The 22,825-nt window shown below is 41.2% G+C and overlaps 4 protein-coding genes and 1 long non-coding RNA gene across 6 annotated transcripts; 2 read left to right on the forward strand and 3 right to left on the reverse strand.

The window, feature by feature from the left end:
• Positions 1-42: 42 nt before the first annotated feature.
• On the reverse strand, positions 43-9,116 carry rtf1 (RTF1 homolog, Paf1/RNA polymerase II complex component). Its single transcript, XM_072364958.1, has 18 exons — positions 8,953-9,116; positions 7,229-7,339; positions 6,961-7,111; positions 5,956-6,157; positions 5,066-5,183; positions 4,752-4,863; positions 4,527-4,665; positions 4,261-4,438; positions 4,032-4,114; positions 3,816-3,903; positions 3,612-3,719; positions 3,445-3,522; positions 3,193-3,314; positions 2,866-2,923; positions 2,139-2,216; positions 1,620-1,724; positions 1,148-1,262; positions 43-1,055 (listed from the first exon to the last, which is right to left on the reverse strand). Exons 1-18 carry the CDS (start codon positions 9,031-9,033, stop codon positions 949-951), a joined length of 2,034 nt encoding a protein of 677 aa, XP_072221059.1. The 5' UTR covers positions 9,034-9,116; the 3' UTR covers positions 43-948.
• Positions 9,117-9,493: 377 nt separating this feature from the next.
• On the forward strand, positions 9,494-12,229 carry ndufaf1 (NADH:ubiquinone oxidoreductase complex assembly factor 1). 2 transcript variants are annotated; one of them, XM_072365560.1, is made up of 5 exons: positions 9,494-9,683; positions 10,335-10,865; positions 11,370-11,555; positions 11,721-11,795; positions 11,940-12,229. In XM_072365560.1, the coding sequence occupies exons 2-5, from the start codon at positions 10,362-10,364 to the stop codon at positions 12,078-12,080; spliced, it is 906 nt and encodes a 301-aa protein (XP_072221661.1). In that variant the 5' UTR covers positions 9,494-9,683; positions 10,335-10,361; the 3' UTR covers positions 12,081-12,229. The 2 variants fall into 2 exon arrangements, with proteins under 2 accessions (XP_072221661.1, XP_072221662.1); XM_072365561.1 differs by having other exon boundaries at positions 10,338-10,865.
• Positions 12,230-12,579: 350 nt separating this feature from the next.
• On the reverse strand, positions 12,580-15,386 carry nusap1 (nucleolar and spindle associated protein 1). Its single transcript, XM_072365562.1, has 12 exons — positions 15,236-15,386; positions 15,054-15,116; positions 14,750-14,953; positions 14,423-14,591; positions 14,189-14,281; positions 13,977-14,089; positions 13,812-13,862; positions 13,546-13,721; positions 13,192-13,346; positions 12,984-13,100; positions 12,798-12,903; positions 12,580-12,716 (listed from the first exon to the last, which is right to left on the reverse strand). The coding sequence occupies exons 1-12, from the start codon at positions 15,308-15,310 to the stop codon at positions 12,629-12,631; spliced, it is 1,410 nt and encodes a 469-aa protein (XP_072221663.1). The 5' UTR covers positions 15,311-15,386; the 3' UTR covers positions 12,580-12,628.
• Positions 15,387-15,699: 313 nt separating this feature from the next.
• Positions 15,700-18,023, forward strand: oip5 (opa interacting protein 5). Its single transcript, XM_072365332.1, has 5 exons — positions 15,700-15,977; positions 16,592-16,658; positions 16,910-17,032; positions 17,123-17,204; positions 17,566-18,023. The coding sequence occupies exons 1-5, from the start codon at positions 15,806-15,808 to the stop codon at positions 17,656-17,658; spliced, it is 537 nt and encodes a 178-aa protein (XP_072221433.1). The 5' UTR covers positions 15,700-15,805; the 3' UTR covers positions 17,659-18,023.
• A 1,351-nt stretch (positions 18,024-19,374) lies between these two features.
• On the reverse strand, positions 19,375-22,679 carry LOC140270461 (uncharacterized). The gene is made up of 2 exons (XR_011907711.1): positions 22,354-22,679; positions 19,375-21,972 (listed from the first exon to the last, which is right to left on the reverse strand). It is a non-coding gene; the product is annotated as an uncharacterized lncRNA (long non-coding RNA).
• Positions 22,680-22,825: the final 146 nt, after the last annotated feature.

Raw genomic sequence — 22,825 nt, forward strand, 5'->3', positions numbered from 1 at the left:
TCATACGCTCATGTTTGGAAAAGCAAACAAACAGACACAGAATTTTATGAAACAGTGCCTCTTTATTTGTTCCGCACTCACTCAAAAATGCATATTTACATGGCATGCCACATCAATACAGGAACTGACTATGGACACAATCGATAACATTTAGAATCTTCTCTGGGACTTGAGGGCAGAGGAGTTACTCCCATGAACTACCAAACAAGAAATAACCAAAATGAAGCAACATTTTTATAACAGGACCAACCATAGAAAAAGAGTTCATCTTAAAATGGGTTATTTCAAAGACTTAAAAAGTGACAAATCTCCAGCTGACATGTACTGAATTTTTCATATTTGTCATAGAGGGCCACATTATGGTCAAGTCAAAAATGATACTCATCTACACTCTGCAAAAGCCCACATGGCTCTTCAATTTCAGGATGGACAGCAAGGGAGATATTCCTACATTTAAGGGAGGATAAAAGATGTAAATCAATTCATTATTGGGTGGGACAAGCTGATCCACTCAACAAATTTTCAATAATTTCAAAATGACAACAACCTTAGTCCTCAATGGTGGCATCCTTGTCCAAGGTAATAATCCACAAATGCCGTCCTTTTGAAGAACTCCAAGGGAGCATGGGGGGGGGGTTAAGATTGAGAAACAAAACTAAACAAAACAAAACCCCACAGTACACAAGTGTGTCTGTGTCAATGCAAAAACAACAGATACATGGACAAGTTTCTTCCAAGAGAGATCCTTTGAGAAAAATGTCTTTGTTCAATCAGTATTTCCTCTATTTGGATGAACAGCATGTTGCATCAACACTCAAATACACATTCTCCAAGTGTCATTCATACACACACTCTCACTGTCTCTCAACTAAACATGCGCGCGCACACACACACACACACTCTCCCCAGCACGACCAATTACACATGCAATGTGGTTTCTGAGTGAGATCAGATCAGGCCCCTCCTCTTCTTGTAGTCCTCCAGGTTGAGGGACCTGCGGGGGGCACCATCCTTCACTGGTAGTGCGTTGGAGCTCACAGACAGAGACTTTGCCTCTGTGGAAAGAGGAAGAAATCATGTGTCTGTGCAACATTGCTGTGACAGTCAGTGGAAGTCACTTTGTGCTTTTGCTGGGAAACCATCTCACCTGCATTAGGAACTTGTAGGTCAATCTTAACATCAAAATCATGAACTTTAAACAAATCTTCTGAGAGGTCAGTGGTCGGCTTGGGGAGATCTTTGTCTTTTGGGTTAGCTTGATCCTTTACCAAAAGAGAAAAGAGAAACAAGTTATGTAACACCACTTCGATTAGTGAGAACAACATCTTCTGCAAAGTGAAGTACAGTTTGCTTTGTCGCTTGTAAGAGCGAAATCCTACCAGACACCAAGTTAGCAAAGAAATCTTCCAAACAAGGACTACAGCATCAAATGAGGGCTTACTTTTTATTGCAACATTGACACGTCTCAACAAATCTTGAACATTGTGTTTCTAAGCATAATTTGATTCAAATGTACAGGCCTCGTGCAAAGTGCATGACAATCCTTCAGACCCAGGAGTTGTCGTTAATTTCATGTAACTAAACAAAATTTCCGAGTTCAGGGTGTGTGTCCTGCTTACCAGTTTGTTCTTCTCTGCACTAGCATTTTCTGCTGCTGCTGACCCAGAGCCGTACTTCTGGTTCAGGTGGGCGAGAATAGCTGCATGGACTGACGGATCTCTGGCCTGTAGAAAAGGAGAGGCGGACTGAAAGGACTAAAAATAAAAGGTAGATTTATCACACTAAACATTTAGTGGGGATGATCCTGGCCAAAGTTAGGGCCAATCTGAGCAGAATCAATGTGTGAGGGAAAGGGTCGGATGCAACAAAGATCCCCTCCAGTGAGGATCAAACTGATCACCAAATACTGACGTGAAACGAGAATCAGTCTATAAAACATGAGGGTTTTCTGAAATCCCAATCCCTCCTGAAAATCCTTTCATGCCAGTTTCAAGAACTATATTCCTCAAACATCAATTAATATCATCACAACTGACACTCATTACTTTTAGTCTTTAAATGGAGAGATTAAATGAAAAATCAAGGAGTCGATTCTACACAAACAACAGCTGTTCCAAAAATGATCACAGATAACTTACATTGGACACCATGGTTGGTTTGCACTGTCTTCGCGTAAACGGGTCCATTTGTTGATTTTTGGCATTCTGTCCTTCAGCCTGTTGGAAAATACACAGAAAAACAAAAACAGACATTTTTTTTTTATCATCGTCACACCTTGGACAACAGACTCAAGCTCCAGCAAAATAAAGAGGTGAAGACACATTTTCCTTTACATCCAACATACAACATTCTACTGCTGTGAACCAAAACGTACGTGGCTAATTAGCCAGGCTATCACAAGCTAAAGGCATGACACATTTAGCTTAGTAAGGTTCCGAAGTGAATGGAAAAAAAAATTAAAAAATGCAACATACATAAAATAAAATCTTAAAAGTAACTTAGTGGCAGCCATGACAGCAGCTGGCTGAATTAGTAAGTAGCTTCAATGCTTCCTTTGTAGTCGTGTTTAGCATTTGATGGGGTATCCCATAATTCTCTTACTTTGAGAGCGATGCTCAGTTACTTTCGTGTAGTCATTAAATTACTTAATGGGATTCATGTGAATAATCACAATAACAGGAGGGTGAGTGTGACCAGCACGTCTTGAATTAACAACCAACTGTGCTCAAAAACATTTTTTCCCCACTGTGCTGTCCGCATTTATACAGTCAGCAAGAATCCACTTAGCAGTATTGAAAAAGTCAATATCAGTACACATGAAAAGGCAGATACACGAGGCTGGTGTCAGATGAAGTGGACACTTACCACGAGAGCTTTCTCAGATTCAACAATGTTCCAACTTCTGTTCCTCTGATTAATGTAGCTGGATAACAAACAGTTTGAGAGTCAAAGATAAAAATAAAGCAATGGACATAATATCAAGGACAAAAGTTCAAATTAGAACACGAAATGCTCAGGGATATCAGCATTAAATGACTTGAACACACACAGAGAGGAGCTTTTAAACAGAGGCTATATTTTCCATAATGTAGTCCATAGCAATGTATAACCCCAACTTTGTCATTGTTTAGAAGGGAACTCCATCTCTCTGTTTTATCCAACATTCCATCTAGAACTGTCACTTGCATGTACCTGATGGCAGAGATGTTCTTGGTCCTCTGTCTGTCAAGTGCTTCTGCCCTTTCCTCAAGCTCATTTAGCTCGTCCTGAATCACTTTCACCTTCTCACCGTCTCCGTTCTCTTCTGCCATGGCCTTCAATCAAAAGACAATAATTTCTGAATGGCCACAAACTGGTGACACTGACAATCCTGAAAGCTGTTCTCGGACAACGTACAAATGAGATTACAATGGGCAAACAAATATAAATTTGACTCTCTTTTACCTTATCTTTGAGTAACTGTGTTTTCTTCATGGCGTAATTTGGGGGTGCTTTTCTGAATCTGTCCTTCTCTTTTACGATCTGCAGAGGGTTTGGACAAAAGCGGTTTGTTTTGGTTTACACAGCATGAGACCAGAGGAATCAGTGGACATCTTGCAAAACTGACTCACATCCTCAATGTCTTTGTCATTAAACTTGTAGTTGAGAGCTTCCTTGATGGACTGTTCCTTCTTGGTAATTTCATCAAGGGTTGGTACCTGCATTCCGGCAATCATCATCTGCAGAGAGAAAATTTAAATTGAAGCTGTCTTACTCCAATTAAGTACGGTAGTTAAATGATTTTGTCCGTTAATCGAATCTTTAAATCCACTTACAGCCTCTTTCCACTTCATGAATTCACTCTCTGTGAATTCTTGATTCGATACGAACTCAAGTCTGAAAACCCGCGTGTCTGCACCGTGTCTGAGGAAGATTTACAGCATTAGAGGGTCGCTGTTAAGGGGATTGGGGATAAGTAAGCAGAAGGCCTATTAAATTATTCTTAATTACCAATTTAATCACTTTCAACGCATTCATGATACGATACCCACCTCAACTGTAATCCCTTGTTTGTCCGCGTAGATCCAAGTTGGTAAACTTTCGCCGTCTCTACTACATCCACAATTTCAGCAACCTTTCAATGTGGGGGAAAAAAAATTTAATCAAATCTTTATCAAACAAAATCTACTTTCGAATTCATCTCTGATCTTCAGTATCGTCAACATATTGGAGCATCCTGTTGTCTAAACCTAAGAGACGCAACCTAAAATTCTAGCTCACCCTGTAAACCGGTTTACTGCTGCTGTTCCCGATCCCTATCCTCACAAAGCATCCAGTCACAGTCTTTGCAAAGAAGGGCATGTGGCACCAGCGCTCCAGCTTGTGTCTGGACAGGCGGATCCTGTTAAGCTCCTCCGGTAGTGAAACTGGTTGCGACTTTGGCGGAGTCTCCTCTTTTCTGTAAGCAGAATGCAGTGCAAGAAGTTATCCGGCAACTGCGAGACAAGCGCAGGACTGAGGTGAACGTGCCGCTTAAAAGCGCTTACTCATCATCGTCGTAAGACGACGAACGCGAACTCCGATCACTTTTGACCGATGACTTGTCATCATCTTCCTCCTCTTCCTCCTCGTCGTCAGAGTAAACTTCGCTCGTCTTCAGCGGCTCCCGTTTGGCCAGCAGCTCGGCTGCAGAGAGAGGAATTGTTGGCTTTTAAAGCCGCTCGAATTATCCCAACAACAGAGTCACAGAGGAGTGTAAAAAGCTCACTGACCTGTTTTGTTTTTCTTCTTCTCACGTTCAGCTTTCAGTTCCTCCATGGCCTGGGACTTTTTGTCCAGTTTTTCGTCATGTTTGGATCGTCTTTCCTTGTTGTGTGACATGACCTAGAGATGGATAGAGGTTATATCATAAGATAGATATTTAATAAAAGTCGTTTTGAAATAATGGTGATTTTATAAATGCCTGGATTTGTTTTTGTTTTTTCAAATTTACTCCAAAATTTGACATCTCTCTGTAAATTGAGGTATAATCCTGAACATTATCATCACATGATTTTTTTAAAAAATCTTTCAAAACCGGACTCACCACTTGAGTGTCTTGAACCTGAGATTGTTTCCTTTTTTCTTGCTCCTCCTCCTGCTTCTTTTTCTTCTCTTCCTTTTCTTTTTTCTTTGCTGTCTTTAGTTTCTTCTTGATTTCAAACCTTTGGAAACAAACGAGAGTTCAAATGAACAAACTAAGCCACAATACAATTCTGCACATGGTATGAACCGGAAGGAGACCCCAGGGAAGACACAGGACACGTTGTAGAGACGATGTCTCTCGGTTGGCCTGGGAACGCCTCGGGGTCCCCCCGGAAGAGCTGGAGGAAGTGGCCGGGTAGAGGGACGTCTGGGTTTCTCTGCTCAAGCTGCTGCCCCCGCGACCCGTTCCCCGGAATGAATATATTTCAGTTTTAAAGGGGAGCGCCGGTATTTTTAAACCTAGACCTTATTTCTGGCATGAAATATGTTTATCTACTCACCGAGAACAGTTTGGCAAAAGCCGGCGTTCTTCGGAAGCTATTTAGATGATACAAAGACTATGCAGCCTCTAAATAAGGCATTATCTGTCTTTATTTCACCAATACTTTAAGACGAATGAATGAACGAACGTGTACTATTACTCTGTTAACTCATAGGTGCTGTTATGTGGCTACTTGCGTCTATAGGAGAGCTAACGGAGGGATTTCTACACAGGCACTCTACTGGGACCACTTCATCCACTGCATCGTCTTTCCCCCGTTCACTCCGTTATATGGATATACGCCAATTGTGAGTTATCTAAATAGCTTCCAAAGGACGCCGACTTTTGCCAAACTGTTCTCGGCCAAAATATAAGGTCTAGGTTTAAAAATACCGGAGTTCTCCTTTAATGCATGTTTGCTATTCTTTTAAGGTAAAAAAAAAGCGCTTTACTCCCACAATGCCACTCACCGTCTCTTCAGCACCTCTCTCTTCTCGATTCTGTTAAACAGCTCTTGCTCTCTTTCCTTCTCCGTCATTTGCTCCAGACGCGCCCTATCCTCAGCGTCGCCCATCAAGTCGTCGTCGTAGCCGTCCCTGAATACCTCGTCTTCGGAGGAGTCTGAGTCGGAGCTGGAGGATGAGCTGTTGCTCTCTGAATCCGACACCTCACCTGAAAGTTTTATGGTATTTCAATTAGAATTTGTAAATGCAGTAGATCAGTTTTATTTACAGCAGGCAGTAGCAGAGGACACCTGCTGCCCTGCTGCTATGTGAAGTTAGGTTGGTGTTACAGTTTTACTTGCAAAATAAATCAACGATTTTTTTTGTCAAATCCACCAGGATGAAATTCTAAAGCAAACTTCAAGTTTGACCAAATTCTACTTCTCGTTTCAGTCTGCCTTTTCTGAACCAAATCTCACATTTTATGCACTTTTCTGCTTTTGTATCATCCTTCTTTAAACAAGAATATCAAAGTAACCACTCCTGGGACGAGGGAGTTTGATTATTTGTGAGTGAATAAGTATTTTCCCGTGAAGTGTTTCCCATCTTGACTAAATTCAAAGTTTTCCCATTGACGAGTACAGTGCGTAACAGGATGGTGTAACACAAATAAACAACAGCTTAGATGCTCCGCTGGGTTCCACCTGGGATAAAAGGGATGAGTCATGTAATCCCATCCACCTGAAATATCTGTGGACATGGCACCCTGGGGCTGTGTAATTTACAGTTTATGTGAAGTCTGGATTGTCTGTTTTTGCATTTTATGTAAGCTGCCATGAAACCTGAAGACCAGTGTGTGGATTCATTTTGTTAATAAATAAAAGTTAGTTCACATCTGAACTGAATTTTTGGAACACATGGCATCTAAAAATGCACTAATCACACAGCTAAGCTCTTTGGGAGAAATTTGTCAACCAACTGAGGTTGGAATACCGAGCGTGTTTTCTTTATGAAAGGCAAGAGGACACATACCCTCCTCTGGAGCAGAGCTGTCTGCTGAGCTGTCTCCATCTGAGCTGCCAGATGCTGTTGCTTTGTTAACCTTCTTCTTTGTAGCGCTCTTCTTTTCAGTGCCTTTCCCCTGTTTAACCTTCTTTTTGCCTTTGGTGCCACCCACAGTCCACTAGGGGAAAAAAAAGTTGAAACTTTTTTACTTTCATTTTCACTTTTAAGAATTGTGGTCCATTCACTTGTGCCAGATACGTTCCAAACTGAGGTGCAAATACAAAGACTGCTGTACCTCGTCATCACTGTCGGATGTCTCAGAGTCTGTAGAGGCTGCTGGTTTGTTAACAGGCTCTTCCTGCTCACCCGAATCAACCCTCTTCCTCTTTGCCAAAGACAACAACTCCTGAATGAAGAAAACAGTGATTCAACACAGAAATCAACATCCAAGTAAATTCATAGAAAGATTTAGTTTAAAGAATAGTAAATTGGCCCTGAAAATCATAGATTTCAGTCATCCAATCATTAGCTGATGTCTGTGAGTATAAGTGCAAAAGAAGTAAATGCAGGTAGAGACCCGTCCTTTTTGTAAAGCGACGCATGGAGTTGTACAGTGAAGGCAACTTTTCTTCATGCTTATGCCAGGACAAACATCCCAAAGTCAGTTGAAATGGCAAAACAGGGCAGAAACTTAACTTGAGGAAAGCGACAACTGATGGCAATGTGTGTCCTAAGATTTCTGCAAAACTTTGATTGAAGAGAATTATAATTAAAAAGGTCCCACTAATACACATTAGAAAAAAAAAGTTACGCTGTGCCAACTGCTACTACAAGACGGGCACTTCACCCATTCTCACCTTTGATACAAAAATGAAAGTGTCGCAGAATTAAAGTGTTGGCCAGAGTTCTCAGCTGGAAACCTTTTTTTCTGAGCAAGCTGAAACTAACAAAACTAGATAGAAGTCTTTTTCTTTCCTTTTCTTTTGTAACACTCATGTGCACGTACTGTCTGCCTAAACAAATCTATTCTAAAGACATGCTCTGTCACTAGTACAGGCAATGTACCGTACACTATTATCTAGTCTAAAATATGTCTCTTATTTTTTTGTACATAAAAATGCCAGAAAAGCCATAAAAGATGCCCAGCTTGGGGAAAAAAAGTGAGCACTGGCCTTAGATAGATATTATGGATGTGTCGATTGCGCGAGTGTTTAAATTATATCCCAAACTAAAACTAATCCCAGATAGAGTAACTATTTAGTATTTTTGTTCAACGTTGCCCTTTTTCATCGTAACAGAGATATCCCAGATCAGTTTATGGTTTATGGTTTCAGCAAACCAAAGGCTTACTGAACCTGACTGGTGTCTTGTGGTCGTTATCACTGCGTCGGTTATCTCCGCTTCCTTAAGGAACCACTGTGAGCATTGTAAGTGTTTACCTGCAACCAAAGTTTCAACATGCGAGCACAGTTATTCATACTGCCCGCACTTGTTCACTATCAACAACACCGAAATAGAACTTCAGCTCGGAGCCCATGACGTCATTCGGGCTTCAAGCTGAATCAAATGCGGCTCTACTATCGCCTCAGTTTGAGCAAATATATCCCATTCTCTTTTAGTCTGCAAGCTACCAAACAAGTACTAAAATAGTACACAGCTGTAGGCAATAGGCTTATGGCTTGATTAAAACCAATCGGAAGCCCGTGGCGCGGCATTTTGTAGCAACATTCATTGCACATCGTAATGTAACCCGTGCTTAACAGAGAAGGCAGGTTGTAAGACTCGACCTCCATCACTTTGCACGTTGCATTTTGACAGACCCCTTACAGAAACACTTGAGGAAAAACATCATAGATGCATGATAGGAATGGCATGTTTACACAGAAAGATCACATTAGACAGGCCCATTTCAGCGAGGCCAAACACAGCGCAGTCATTAGCATACGTTAGCTTCACCTCAAACTGTTGAGAACTTATAAAGCCACCAGTTGGTGCTGAATCTCAAAAATGTTGACATACCTGGTCTAAATTATCGTCACTAGCACTGTCTTCGGAGTCAGAGTCAATCACTCGACCTTTCCGCTTCTTTACATTCACCATGATTAGCTGCGCAGCTAACCAGCTAGCTACCCCTCTGCCGTCCACTGTTTGAGGCTAGCTGTTGTTGCTATCTAGCTTGTTGGGTTTGCAGTCGCCACACAAAGGCAATACTGAGCATGCGCGTATGCATTGACATTAAAACATGAGTTTATATATCTGACTGAGCTATTATAAAACACTTGAGAACCCGATTATACTAAGCTGCAATAGATTCACACTACTTGTCAAATAAAAAAATGCAACTGAAACGAAATTAAAAAACAAAAAAAGAAACTAGGACATTTTCAGCAAAGGGGGGAACTGCAGGTTCAACGGTATGCGTGTCAGTCAGGACATTTTTCTGTGGTGCAATAAAGTTATGTTCAAGATCCACCAGCGGCACTATCGTAGTAAATCTGTGTCTCGTTAACGTATCTCAGTGGCTTCCTGTGTGTGACGTTTATCAGTTGAATGTGTACTGAACGCAGCTCTTGTACTTTCGCCGAGTTTCCTGTGTGGACTCGAACAACCTTGGATTTGCACGAGCAAGTTTGAAGTCGTTCTGTAAATAACAGAACGATATATAGATATGTTCTTATAGAGTAAATCACACCAAACGTTATTCTCTGCTGTATTCAGTAGCAGGCATTAGCTGCTGCAACGTAAACAGGGTAAGTTGGAACAGATAATGAAACGTTATTCCAAGTTTCAAAGGTTTATACATTCACTTGTGTGTGCTTGCTAGCTTCCGTGCTCTATAGATTTGACAAATATATATATATATGAACACAAACCCCAGAAAGAAACAGAGAATTAAAACTCTGTCTTGTGTGAAGCTCAGATTAGAAAATGATTTATACAAACCAGTATCCAAAAAAAGCTGTGAATATGTCAACAATGGCAGAAGCCAATCATTTCCAAATCTTTTAAAGTCTTTTTTTTAATTTCAAATTGTGTAAAACAACATCTCAAATGTTGAAATTGATGTGTTCTTAAATTATTATTAGAGGCTCATTTTGAATTTGAAAAAGACAAAAGATTGAAAAAGTGGAAAACTCTTCTCTGGTTTGATTAATGACATTTGAAATTCTTTTTGGAAATCATGGGTAAAGGATTAAGATGAGCTGGGTTGTATGGGTCGTCATCAGTACACAGCTCCATCTCCCTCATAAGTTGTTTCCATGTCTGTGAAGGCAACACTGATGCTGAGTGATTCACACAGGTGATTCGCAATACAGGCTGCCATCACTCAGTCTTGATTATCCTTAGCTCCCTGTATCATAAGTGTAACAGAGCTGCCTTTCCTTTGTGATGCATCCCAGCAGTGAATCATCCAGATCAGCACTGAAATGTCCCTGTCGAAGATCACACATCTCCCACCGCTGAGGCTGCTGAGCTCCACCCACCACCTCCTCCCCTTCGTCATTCCTCTTGCTGTGCCCAGAAGATCTTTGATCCAGAGTGGATACCGACGACCTGGCAAACCCAGAGAGGACAAGTTCCCATGGCAGAAGATCAACTTCAACTTATCAAAGGGTTTGGAAGGGATAAAGAAGCACTTCATACTTCTGAAAAATGAGTTTCTTGGACGTTGGGTTGGCCCAGATGGCAAACCGATAATTGACCACATGTTGGAGCAGAATAGGGTAATGTGGGAATTCAGAGGTCCTGAGAGCCTGGAGGATTGGACAGTGTCCTCTGATAAAGAGATAGGAGGCCAAAGTGAAGTTTACCTGAAGCTTGGAAAGAACAACAATACATGTTTTTTGTATGGGACTCTGAGATCAAACCCCCCAAGAGATGGAGAAACACGCTACAGTGGATACTGCACGATGCGCTCAAAGCAACCACTGGTTAGTGAGCTGCTCACTGCTGCTTTTTCAGTTGCATGAACGAAATAGAAATCTCCTGCTGTTCTTAATTCAGTATCGGAGGCAGTTAAATTGCTGCAACATCTAAGCTTAGAATCAGAATAGCCTTTATTGTCATTGCACTGTGGGTGTACAACAAAATTGAAGGTACTCACGCAGAGCCACCCTACACCACAAAGGTTCAAAGCAAGACAAAAAAAAACAAAGGACATAAACATAAAAACATTTGGATAAAGAAAAGATCAAATTGAAGAAAAAAGAAAAAAAAAAAAAAGAGGTAAGAGTTAAAGGTTTAAACATCTAAAGTGGCTGCAGATATTGCATAAAGGTACAGACATGGCAGAGGTAGCCCGTACTGTTAAGGTGCTGAGAGGTAGATTTGTGTGACTGCGAGTGAGTAAAAGTATGTGTGTACATGGATGTTTGCAGTCCGTTTGGCCCAAAGGAAGAAACAGTTAACCCCCAAACCTGTTTTGTCATTTCCAGGCTTCATTTGATAGAAATAAGTACCACGATTGGTCCAGTTTTAACACCCTCCACTTGCGGATTCGTGGTGATGGCCGCCCATGGATGATCAACATTGCGGCAGAAACGTACTTCTCCCACCAGAGAGATGACATATACAATTACTTCCTGTACACCAGAGGGGGACCCTACTGGCAAGATGTAAAGGTGAACGAAAAACGTTTAAACTCCCATTAAAATTTTCCATCAAGGTTCTGGTGAGAGCAGCAATGAAACGTGCTGACCAAATATTGCTGGCTTTTGTTTAGAACATTTGGTGCACTTTTAGATAAAGGATCTGGACTGATGAATTGACCCGAGTCTCCTTTGCAGATACCGTTCTCCAAGTTCTTTCTCACACATCGAGGGAGAATACAAGACGACCAGCATCCCCTCTGGCTCGACAAGGTACTCGCAAATCACGCTGAATTGGCATAACAGATAACATAACAGATTTAAGTGCTTTTACGTCTTCTCAGATGTTTTTTTGCGATTACGTGCATCATCAGTTCACGATTAGCATTTTAAAATTTTTTTTTTTATAAAAAACAGATCAACACCATCGGGTTTACCTTGGGAGACAAAGCGGATGGTCCATTCCAACTTGAAATAGACTTCATTGGAGTCTGCAAAGACTATGCACACAGTGAGGAGTTTGCCTATGAGGTCTACAAGAGGAATCCAGAAGTTTGAGAACAACCACAGTCCTGCAGCTGAACTATTCTGAACCAAACGCACCTCAACGTGTTATTTTTATCTGGATATTAGTGAACGTGCTCATACGTCACTGACATGTATTTATTACCGGTAAAACGTTACATGGTCTTAAAAAAATAAAACAATAATAATGCAGTATTTTCCACATGGGGAGTATTTTGTGATTTTATTGTTAAAACAATCTAATGTTCAAACAACCTTTGGAAAAACAGCACTTGCAAAGTTTTTTTAATCTTTTTTTGTCAGTCTCTCCCATTAGATTTTTTCCCCTTAGAAGAATTTAAAAGCACAAAACTTGTAAGGATAAAATAAGCAAATGCAGCCGAACAGGATCGCCAACACATTAAGAAACAGAATTAATCTTTCATAGCAGTAAAAAAACAAAACAAAAACTAGTCTTTAAACCTACAGACTGCAGGACAGACTTGAGAGGAGATGGGATCTACTCTTCTAAAGTACGATAAAAGACAGCAGACGGCGAAATATTTACAATAGAACAGGCTGTACAAACAGGCATGACATTTCTACATAATGACGAGACCTCTCCTTGCCCCAAGCATACTTTGTTTCTTCTGTTTTCGATCTTCCATTTTCTTTGTTCTACGGTCCTCCCTATAAGACACAGAACTTCCATAAGAGATGCTAGCAGATTGTTATTAAAATTTGATCCAAGACTTTTTTTTGTTTTCATACCTTGATTGGACTTTGTGCTGCTTGTAACTTTCCTGATGCGCGTTTGAGGTCACAGAATTGTTTTCTGCAGAGTTTTCTTTGGCGTCTCCAAACGGTTTCAGTTTACCTGTGAAAAGATGAAGCCTTTAATGATATGTCTTGCCTGCTAACATTTTAAAATTGAGGGACTTGAGAACAGGTTTATACCTTTATGTGGCTTGTAGGCGAGCGGACGTGACAGACTCGCCTTCAGATCAAAGCTCGGCTTCTTTTGTGTCCCAGGGGTCGTCAAGGTGCTTGTGTTGCCGGTGAATACGAACGGTCCTTTAAGGAAGGAAGATCGATGGTTGTGTGTGCAGAATAAGTAAATGCCCTAACTGAAAGAGCCTTCCGGGGAATGGAAAGATATAAGTACCTGGAGTTTTTTGGGTCGAAGTCCTGACACTATGGCATTTTCCTACATCTGCAGTCTGCTTTTGTGGGGTACTGGAAGTCACGCTGGGTGACTTGCGTGCAGGTGTTTTCTCCAAAGATGTGTTAAACTCGTTGTCACGAGTAGAATCTGAAAATCTGTATGTAAACACACCAGGTTGCTTCAGCGTTGCATAAAAAACAAGTTGAAATTTCAAAGATCTACAAGAATTTGTTGTCACTTTGTTGTTTAATAAAAAATGGTTATATGATTAAATCAAAGGATAAAAGCCAAATGCAACTTGGCTACTGACACTTTTTCCAGTTAAAGGCCAGAGAGATGTAAGGAGCAACTCACCGAACATTGATCCTGCGAGTGGAAAGGACAGATGGTCTGAATGAAACATCTTTCCCAGCAAGTTTATTGGGTGGGGCTTTACTGACTGACGACAAAGCGTGTCCACGCCTCTCGTCAGCTGGTCTCTTATTCAGTGGGGCGGGGCTGAATATGACGGTAAGAGCTGGATTCGTCTTCTGATGGATACAAACATAACCATCACTGCACTGTGGAAGCTATCAGACTATACTGCAAACTTTTATGTTAAGCCAATGGTTGATCCTTACCACCTGAGCTTTGACATTGAGTGGCTGAGGTTTAATTTTGTCCAAAAGCTCCTGCAAATAAAATTCAAAGCAAACTAGTGTTCGCTCTCAGACAATAATTAAAAATTTCAGAAAAGGTTTTTTTAATTAAAAAAAAAAAAAAAAAAAGGGTTTAGAATGGAGTACCTTCTGCTCCTTGACTGGACCTTTGTAGGTGTCCATCTGCTTCGTCTTCCGCTGAACATAGGTATCGATGGACTCCATTTTGTTAAACTGTGCCTCGTGGAGTTTTTTGAAGTCTAAATTAGACATACAATTTTTAAAAAATTATCCTAAAAGCCCGTGGGATGGACTCTGCTCTCTATTCAAGTAACAGGAGGGAGAAAAACTTCACTTACTAGGAGTGGTAGGCTTCAGCAGGGTCTTGTTGTTGGACTGTAGTCTTTGATAGCGAGGGATTCTGCCGCCCTTGGTAATTTTTGGAGCCTTTTCTGAACATGTATGTTAAACACAAATTAAAATGTCAAAACCAAGAATCTTTTAAGATCCTGCTCCTGGTAATAAGCTGTTAAAAGCACAGGGAATTAACAGTTACAAGTCCCCCCTCCCCTCATCCAACCATGCTTACAGACCTGTTTGCGCTTCATCCTTAACATTGGGCTGCAGATGCTCACTGCTGGTGCTCTGTGACTCTTTGGGGGGCCCAGAGTCTGTTTTTTCAGAATCCCTGTTAGAGGATACCTTTCTCCTCTTAGCCCTTGCATTGCTGGGTGTGTTGCGTGCATTCATTACCATGGCATCCTTAAAAGGAAAAAAAAAAAAAAAAGAAGAAAAAGATAACTCCTCTCAAATGCAAAGATTTACCTGGAGGGACATGCAATGTGTAAACTTAAGCATTAAATACTATTTAATTGTGGTTCTGTTAGTGACTTCCGTTTGTCTTTAATACATCACTATACCTCTGTAGCTTTTGAAGCAATCTCGGCAGCACACTCGGTCACTGCTGCATAGATCTTTCTCTTGGTGCCGTTTCCTCTCCCCCGACGTGTGTTCACAAACACAGCGGTGCTAGAAGCCTCCTCTTCGCAAGCTTCATCTCGACTTTCCTGAACCTTACCCCAAGCTATTTCCTCAGTTTCTTCGACATTATTATTGTCTTGCCCCTGTAATAATAACATTCGGATTCGTACACATGAAAAAATGCTACAAAAAAATGCAGTAGTTTTAAAAATTTTGCCACAATGTTGATCAAGAGTAAGTTACCTTCCCCTCATCTTTCTTCACTTGTTGATAATGCTGCTTTATGGCTTTCAGGAGTTTATCGGCCTGTAATTGAACGAGAACATTTTAATTAACGTTAGCTAACTGTAAGCGTTAATACTACTCTAAACACGAAACAGACCTGAGTCTTCTCAAACAACGTGCAAAAAGCCCTATTCCCTTACTTTCATGTTCGCCTTCAGCCCGAACTCCTTAGCGAGGCTTCGCAAGTCGGCATATTTCATTGTGTCCAAATCCATGTTGGTGTGACTGTTTATTCCGTTTTACGAAAGGTCCACTAAAACATACGTCGGTCTGTCATTAAGACTTTTCGTCTTTGTGTGCTAGACTTCAGCGGTGTCTGCGTCCGGTGGACGGTTAAAATTACCTCCGATTCAAAACGCAGCAGCAGCAGCCGTTTGATTGGCTCCTGGTTTATACCACGCAGCCAATCACAGTGAAGCGGGTTAACGTCTGCTACTGAATTTCTATTTTCCTGAAAACTGATCTGTAAAAAATAGTTTTGAACAACGGTGACAATTTATTATTATCTTTTTATTGTCTGTTTTTCAAATAAATTAGTTTGATGGACGTGTGAAGACATTTCTCACAATACACCAGGTGGTGGCAGTGTTGGTTGACAGCACTGCAAAGCGTCGAGGTAAAAGACGCTGAAGAAGCAATGTGCTTTCGTCCTCTTTTCAAATTACCGAGCGCGGTGCATTTTCAGCCTTTGTTTTAGAAAATTCGCAATAATGGAGTATGATGAAAGCCTCTTACTTAATCGCATTGACAGCGTAAAGCTGACCACAGCAGCAGAACACAAGCAGATGATGACTCTCCTCTGTCAGCAGTGCAACACCGTCCTGGCGGACTCTGTCGGTGTCTGTGGAGAAATTAGATGTATGGACTGTATCATGTGCATAAGTAAGTTTACGTCTTCTGTCGAGGTTAGGGAAGACTCAGAAAATTGCATACAAGTGGTTTGGATTTTGGCAACACTACATGATGTATGTCTCTGTTGTGGAGTAACGGGCGTATTTAAGTGTACAACTCTTGAGATGTATGGACTGTATCATGTGCCTCAGTAAATTTACGTCTTCTCTCGAGGTTAGCGAAGACTCAGAAAATTATTTACCAGTGGTTTGGATTTTGGCAACACTACATGATGTATGTCTCTATTGTGGAGTAACGGGCGTATTTAAGTTTACAATTCTTTATAATTTAATGAAAATTGAGAACTGCTTCTCCAGACCATGCCAACGGTGTTTTCTCAGTTGCCATGGAGATATCACATGGCCTTAAACGGGTTAGAAGAGTAAGTTTAGCTTAAACTACCCCTTTTAAGATAATCGACGGACATTCTGAGATTGCTATTATTATTTTGTTTGTGGATTTGTTCGCTTTTGCCATTTTTTACATCTAATCATTTGCTCCTTACATGCTCTCTACTGTGTGACCTGCAGGGTCACTGTACACACCCATTCACTGGTGATAATCAGCTTAATCCCAATATGATCAATTGCTTCTCTTCTTTTCAGGAGTAACCAATGATGTTGTTGTTAGTGATGTGATGGTGTCAGGACATGACAAGGAAATAGCCAATTGGTAAGTAGGGTTTTGGCTTTCAGAGATCTCTTTATATGCCATAGTCCTCATTCCCCTAATTTAGAATTTGAGACCTCTCTCGTGGAGGCAGTTTCTGTTGTGAAACCAAACTTTGTCACAAACACAGGAAAGATACCCAGACTTTGGTTGTAGGGATAGACTGCTGCATCTTCCCCCTATCTTTCACGTCACACACATTAAATCATGTGCTCTTCATGCTAGTCGTCATCACTGCTCTTGTTTGCTTTCAGCATCTACCGCGCTCTAAAATGCGGGTCCTGCCACTCTGTTGTGGGGAAAGTTATTCACTCGTCCCCATCCCGTTTGGCTTCGATTCGCTCCATCTTTCTCCTGCACAAGGCAAACATAAGCTGGTAAACCGCCCCGTGTTGACTCCTTGTGTTCACTGCTGTCCACTTAGGCTGGAATAAACAAGTGCTTTATGAGTGATTCTTCTTCTGCAGTTACATCCTCGACAGCTGCTCAATGGTGAAAGCATCCACGCTCACGTTTGATCTGAAGCCTCTCAGAGAAACCATTGCTGAGGTGAGACAGAAAAAGTAAAACAACTTGACCTGTTTGTGTTCAGCTCAGTAGTTGACTTCCACTTTGACCGCTTTACTTCGGGTGATCTTGTATCAAAGTGATACAACCAAATAATCTTCTCTAATGTGATCTGTTGGAAGTAGGTAATTATGTTGAAATATTCAGCCTACAGGTGGCGCCATAGTGATGTCTTAGCCTTAAACTAAATAACCCTCAGCAACAGTGAAATAAAGAAGCCTCTTGGTTCAGTGACAAATCATTACCCACATCCTCAGCGGCTTGAGAAATAAGAGTACTGTGTGAAGCAGTTTGGGGCAGAATAAACTGAAAAAGCACACTTCTCCTTTCCTTTCCTCTGCAGATGAAACAACAGTTTGAAGCACAGCTGGATCACACGTTGCATATTAAGAGCAGACTGGCCGACATGAGTGGTACCAGTGAAATGAGCAAGTAGTGTGTACGAGCATAGCTAGCCTCGGTATTAGAGACCATGTACTCTCTCTGAATGTCTACGCCATATTTCTGTGCTGAAGCAGGCATCAGTGTTTCACTACGAGTCTCCATAGCCTCAAAATCATTATCATTAATTTCACTCAGTCTTTGCAGACTGATTCAACACTGTTGTTTATTTAAACCTCATTTGACCTTTAGTTTAAGAACTGGGTTTAAAAAAACAAAACACTGGTTGGTGGTTAACCTGGAGCTATGTAGGGTTTTGTTCTTCATCTTGCGCTCAACGTGCTTATGAGTCTCATTTACACATGCTGCTGGTGGTGAAACTGCTATGTGTTATGTGCACCTGCCATATATATATATATATTTTTTTTTCACATGAGAACACTCAGACCTTGTCAATGTCTCCCGTACTTTCATCTTATTGGGGTAGGATGCTCACGGTTCACTCCGCTCGCATCTGCAACAATTTGCATTTCTGTTTTTCTTTGTTAATAAAGTTTTTAAAAAAAAAAAACTAGCAACAGCCTTGATTAGTCACACTAAGAAGTGCAGATGGGCGATTTTCAGTCCATATCTTTATAGAGGGGATTCATTCCATACTGATTCACCAAAAAACTCCTAGTTCTAGTAACAAAATCCGTTTTTATAATCTGGAATAAACAGTGACTCATTTCTGTTAAAAAGTTTTTAAAAGGGAATTGAAAATTCTGCCTTCACTGATATGGTTAACTATCCTCCCCGGAGCTTCTTGTGAACCAAATTTTTGTTTGAGTAACACAAACGCAATCTAATGTGTAGCATGCCTCAAATGGAATGCGGCTTTTGTTGCGCTTTTTAAACAAATTTGGTGGATCTGCAGTGAAGTAAAATTTGAATTTACAATGATTTTCTTCCCGACTGATAGTGAGGTTCACTGTATCTCTCCAAATTGTGTCTTACTCACAGAGGCCAAGGTTGTTCAGGTTGGCCCTCTAGTTGTGGAGCCATTATGAAATCACTAAATTTAAGGGTGTTTTTCATGTTGACGATAATACATAACATTTTAAAAAAGCTTGGACTTAAGTGGTGAAAACATCTCAAGGAGTGGCTTGCAGTTATGCAGCAACATTTAGCAAAACTAAATAATTTCTCAATACAACAGCCATTACATTATAAGTTTTAGTATTAATACTAGCCCGTCTTTATGCTGTCGAAAGAGCTCTGACCAGTCACGGAGTTGACACAGAACATTTAGAGGGTGTACTGAATGGTCTGGTACCAGCAGAACATGCACTGGAACAAGAGTAAAATATACATACTACTACACAGGATGTAACCGTTTAGTAGCGATTTATCTTTTTTATTCAACCCTTACTTTTGTTGCCACTAAGACTGTGCAAGTAGCAAAAAGAGGTAGTTGTTGGCAGAGTGTTCAGAGTTTAGCAAGTTTGCATTCAATTACAAGTTTTTACTATTGTTTAAAAAAAATAAAAAATCCATGCCATGAACCAGGATCGTTGGATGACTTGAAATGAGAACCACCCAGTCTCCAGTTTCATACCTCGTATCCTGTAATATTCACTAACTAGCTGTAAGGAAACAGATCCGTTTATGATCCTACAAACTTCTAATTCTGTTTTAGCTTTAGCAATGTCAGAAGACGCATACTTTCACTTTACCACCCACGTGTTGATATGAAATATGTTGTAAAAAGCAGTCGACAACAACCAGCCACCCAATTGGCACCATGCTGCATTTTATTGCTGATTTTTTTTATACAGGTTCTTTTTTGTCCTTTCTATTATTTTAAGTTAATACAAAACCAGACAAGAGGCTCACATATATAAAGCATGCCCATTTCCTCCCTCTGGAGTGCATAGTTTCTACACAGTCCACCTCCTCAGTGGAAAAGTTGATCAACAAAGTAATCTTACTTAAGCTTTTGTAGTTTACTTTTTTTCTTCTTCTTCTTCTCTCGTGGGAACAAACATTGATCTGTGTACAGCCAGAACAGCGTTTGACACCGAGGGCAGAAACTGCTCTATACTTTACTCTTTTTTTGTGCTGTTTTTTCTCAATAACATAATTAGCAGTTAATCTGTGAAACCACAGCTGATTGTTGGAGCTACTTCACTGTGCCTGCTGCTGTGTCAAAAGAACCCCCCCAAATCGCCCCCCCTCTTTTGTTTTACCCCACATAACATCAGATTTGAACGCCTCAGCACCCCAAATTACACTCATACACATTACAAAGTTGGATTATTGCATGCAATACAAACCATTCAGTATTCCGCTAAATCATGCATATGTTATTGTTTTTTTAATTATTATTATTTTAAAACTCACATATTCGCATCTACTCTCTTGGAAATGTGCAACTATAAATCCCCAGAAACGGCATTACGTGGTTTCTAGAACACGGTGTGCGAGACATGATGGTGACGGTGAAGGTCGTCGTCCCCCAAACCACCACACACTCAGCAGACAGGGGGTTACTTAAAAGTCTGCCTTTCTGTGCATTTTAAAAACGCTACAAGAACTGGAACTGAAAGCACCTCACACACCCGTTGGTTAGGATAGCCAATAGTGTGATTAAAGATTTTAAAGTCAAATGTACTGTAGGGCCAATAAACAGCATGGGATTACAAATGGAGAGGGAATTGTTACACGATCCTTTAAATACTAACACTCTCGAACTAAATTCATGCATCATTGTAGGTTATTGCTCCTAAAACCTCTAATCAAATACAATTTTATGGATTAAAGTAGAGCGCTCTACATCCCCAAACTGCGAGGTAATTATGTACAATGAAATGTCGTGTCGAGATCTTAACTCTAGGAATACAGCGCTGTGGTGGATCCCCGCCGATCACATCCGAGTGGAAGATTTCCGTTCCGCTCCCGAAGATCGTCTCTCGCGCAGTTATTTCTTATGCTTGAAGACTTCGAATCGGCGCGCCGTGATTGGCTGCCCCCATTCTGTCACTTCATCGCTCACCTGGCGCGAGGGCTGTGTCTAAAGGGCTGTGTCGCCCGTTTCTAAAGGTGCAGTGCGTCAGTTCGCCGCTCGTTTGCTTTACTTAGCCAAGACACCGATTCCACTATTCTTCATGAAGCAAGCGTCACTACTGATCATGCATGGCTACTATAATGTTGGCACCACAGTTCCGCTAGTCAAGCTAATGCACATGAGTCTATACATATCTTAATGGAAGACATTGGTGATTTTGTTGCTTTCAAACAACTTGTCACTTGTTTTGTTTTTTTTTTCCATATACAATTAGGTCAACAACATGACAGTTAAGATCAAATATTGCACAGATCCCGGTAAAGTGTGATGTTCTTTTTTTCCTTTTCTATAGATCTATAAAATCTCAAGATTTATGGCACAAAAAAAAGGGGGGGGGCTGTATCTACCTGCAGCGTGCTCTGAGACAAAATAAAAGTCAGAGTACGAGGAGACAGGAAAACTAGGGCGAATGCGGACGGAGACAAAGAACAACCGCAAGTGGTCAAATTCCAATAGATTTGCATTGAATAGGAAAGCGCGCCGAGCCTGAAATGCAAAAAAGGGCGAAGAAGGGCTGTGTTGACCTTCCTTTAATTTTTTTAAAGGCTGCTCAGGCAAACGCAGTTTGACTTAATTTTCCTCAAAAATAGCTGAACTGAAAGCAAGCGCCACGTCGTGCCTTCTAAATCCCAACCATCTCAGGAGAAGTCCAAAGAACCGCCGCGGAGCTTTACAAGGCATAAAGCTCCCCGTCACCCTTTTCAATCCGGCGGCAGTGAGGTAGTGTAAAACTAAGCACACAAGATAAATCTAGTTCAAATCACAGATCTTGATTATAATTTTTTTTTCCTACAGTATCTTGTGTCGTTTTTTCCACAGAAAATGGGATACGATCATTTGTTCATCACCAGACTGCTTTCGTCTAATCGCAGTGCGTATGAGGGATTTTTTTTTGGGAAGTACTAGCAACAATGTTTTACATGCACAAATCTCACCGAAGCTTACTGTAATTAAAAAAAAATAAAAATACTCGTGAGGCTACATGTGGACACAGCCAGAGTGTGCGTCTCCTGGGCCAGACACCCGCGGATCGCGACAGCTGTCCTCGTTATCAATCTGGCTGTAGAATCGAACCAGGACGAGAGTGGATGCTGGGAAGGAGAGAAGGCCGGTGTCCCAGAAACAGTAGGAAGGAGGGGGACAAGTGTGTCTCAGAAGCCCAAAAGAGGTCATCCTGACAATAGCCCTCTTCCTCCGTAGGTCCCGGTGGTGCTGATCGATGCTTCAGCTGCCCTCACCCCTCAGTTGACTAGATATCTTCTCCTGGAATGATGATTCAAATTAGTTATTTTTGCACAGGTCTGATTTAGTTGGAGCCGAAATGCACGACTCGAAAAGTATCATCCAAACATGTTCCTTTTATTGTGAAAGGGTCGTTTTTCATTTTTCTGGTTAGGGCAGGAATCCGTTAGATAAAGTGGTGGAGCAAATTCTGACTAAACTTGAGTAAGTCACAAGACAAACAACCTCACTAAACGAGTTAATAAATTAAAAACTCCGATGATCTGGCTTACAGCGAAACGTTCTCCAGATAACACACGCACAAAAAACACCACTATATACAGTTTCTAGATGTATATCCAACACGATCTACTACTCTGCCAGATTTCCCTCTGAGGAAAAGGTTCTGAGTGAAGCACTGACCTTGGTTTTGAGTTGATCCGAAATAATGCGGAGATATTCCCCCCGTGCTCTCATCTGCATCTGCACACAATGGTAAACAAAAGCCGGGGATTCTTCCTCCGTAGCGACACATTAGGGTCTGCTGAAGCTGGAGAACTGCCGGGTTTAATTCGATGAGAGGAACCATGTCGTCGAAGACACATTTGATTGGAAAATAATCCCCAAACCTGCTGACCCCCTTCCCTCCCCCCAGCACAACCCGACGAGAAGAAGGTCCTATCGTCCTCTTCTCCGCACACCGCCCGCTCTACGCCATTTTTGCTCCGCTACTACCAGTTAACGACAGAGTGAGATGATTGTGGCGTTGACATGTCAATCAAAACTAATGCCCGCCCCGGAAGCAAATTTCTTCCTTCGTGCCATATGGTCAACGATCAAGTTTCTCGGGCTTTGCTGGTTCCAATTAAAGCGTAACGAAGATAGTAATTGAACT

This window comes from Leuresthes tenuis, unplaced genomic scaffold, assembly GCF_036924035.1.
Source record: "Leuresthes tenuis unplaced genomic scaffold, fLeuTen1.0.hap1 SCAF_15, whole genome shotgun sequence".
NCBI classification, from domain to species: domain Eukaryota; kingdom Metazoa; phylum Chordata; class Actinopteri; order Atheriniformes; family Atherinopsidae; genus Leuresthes; species Leuresthes tenuis.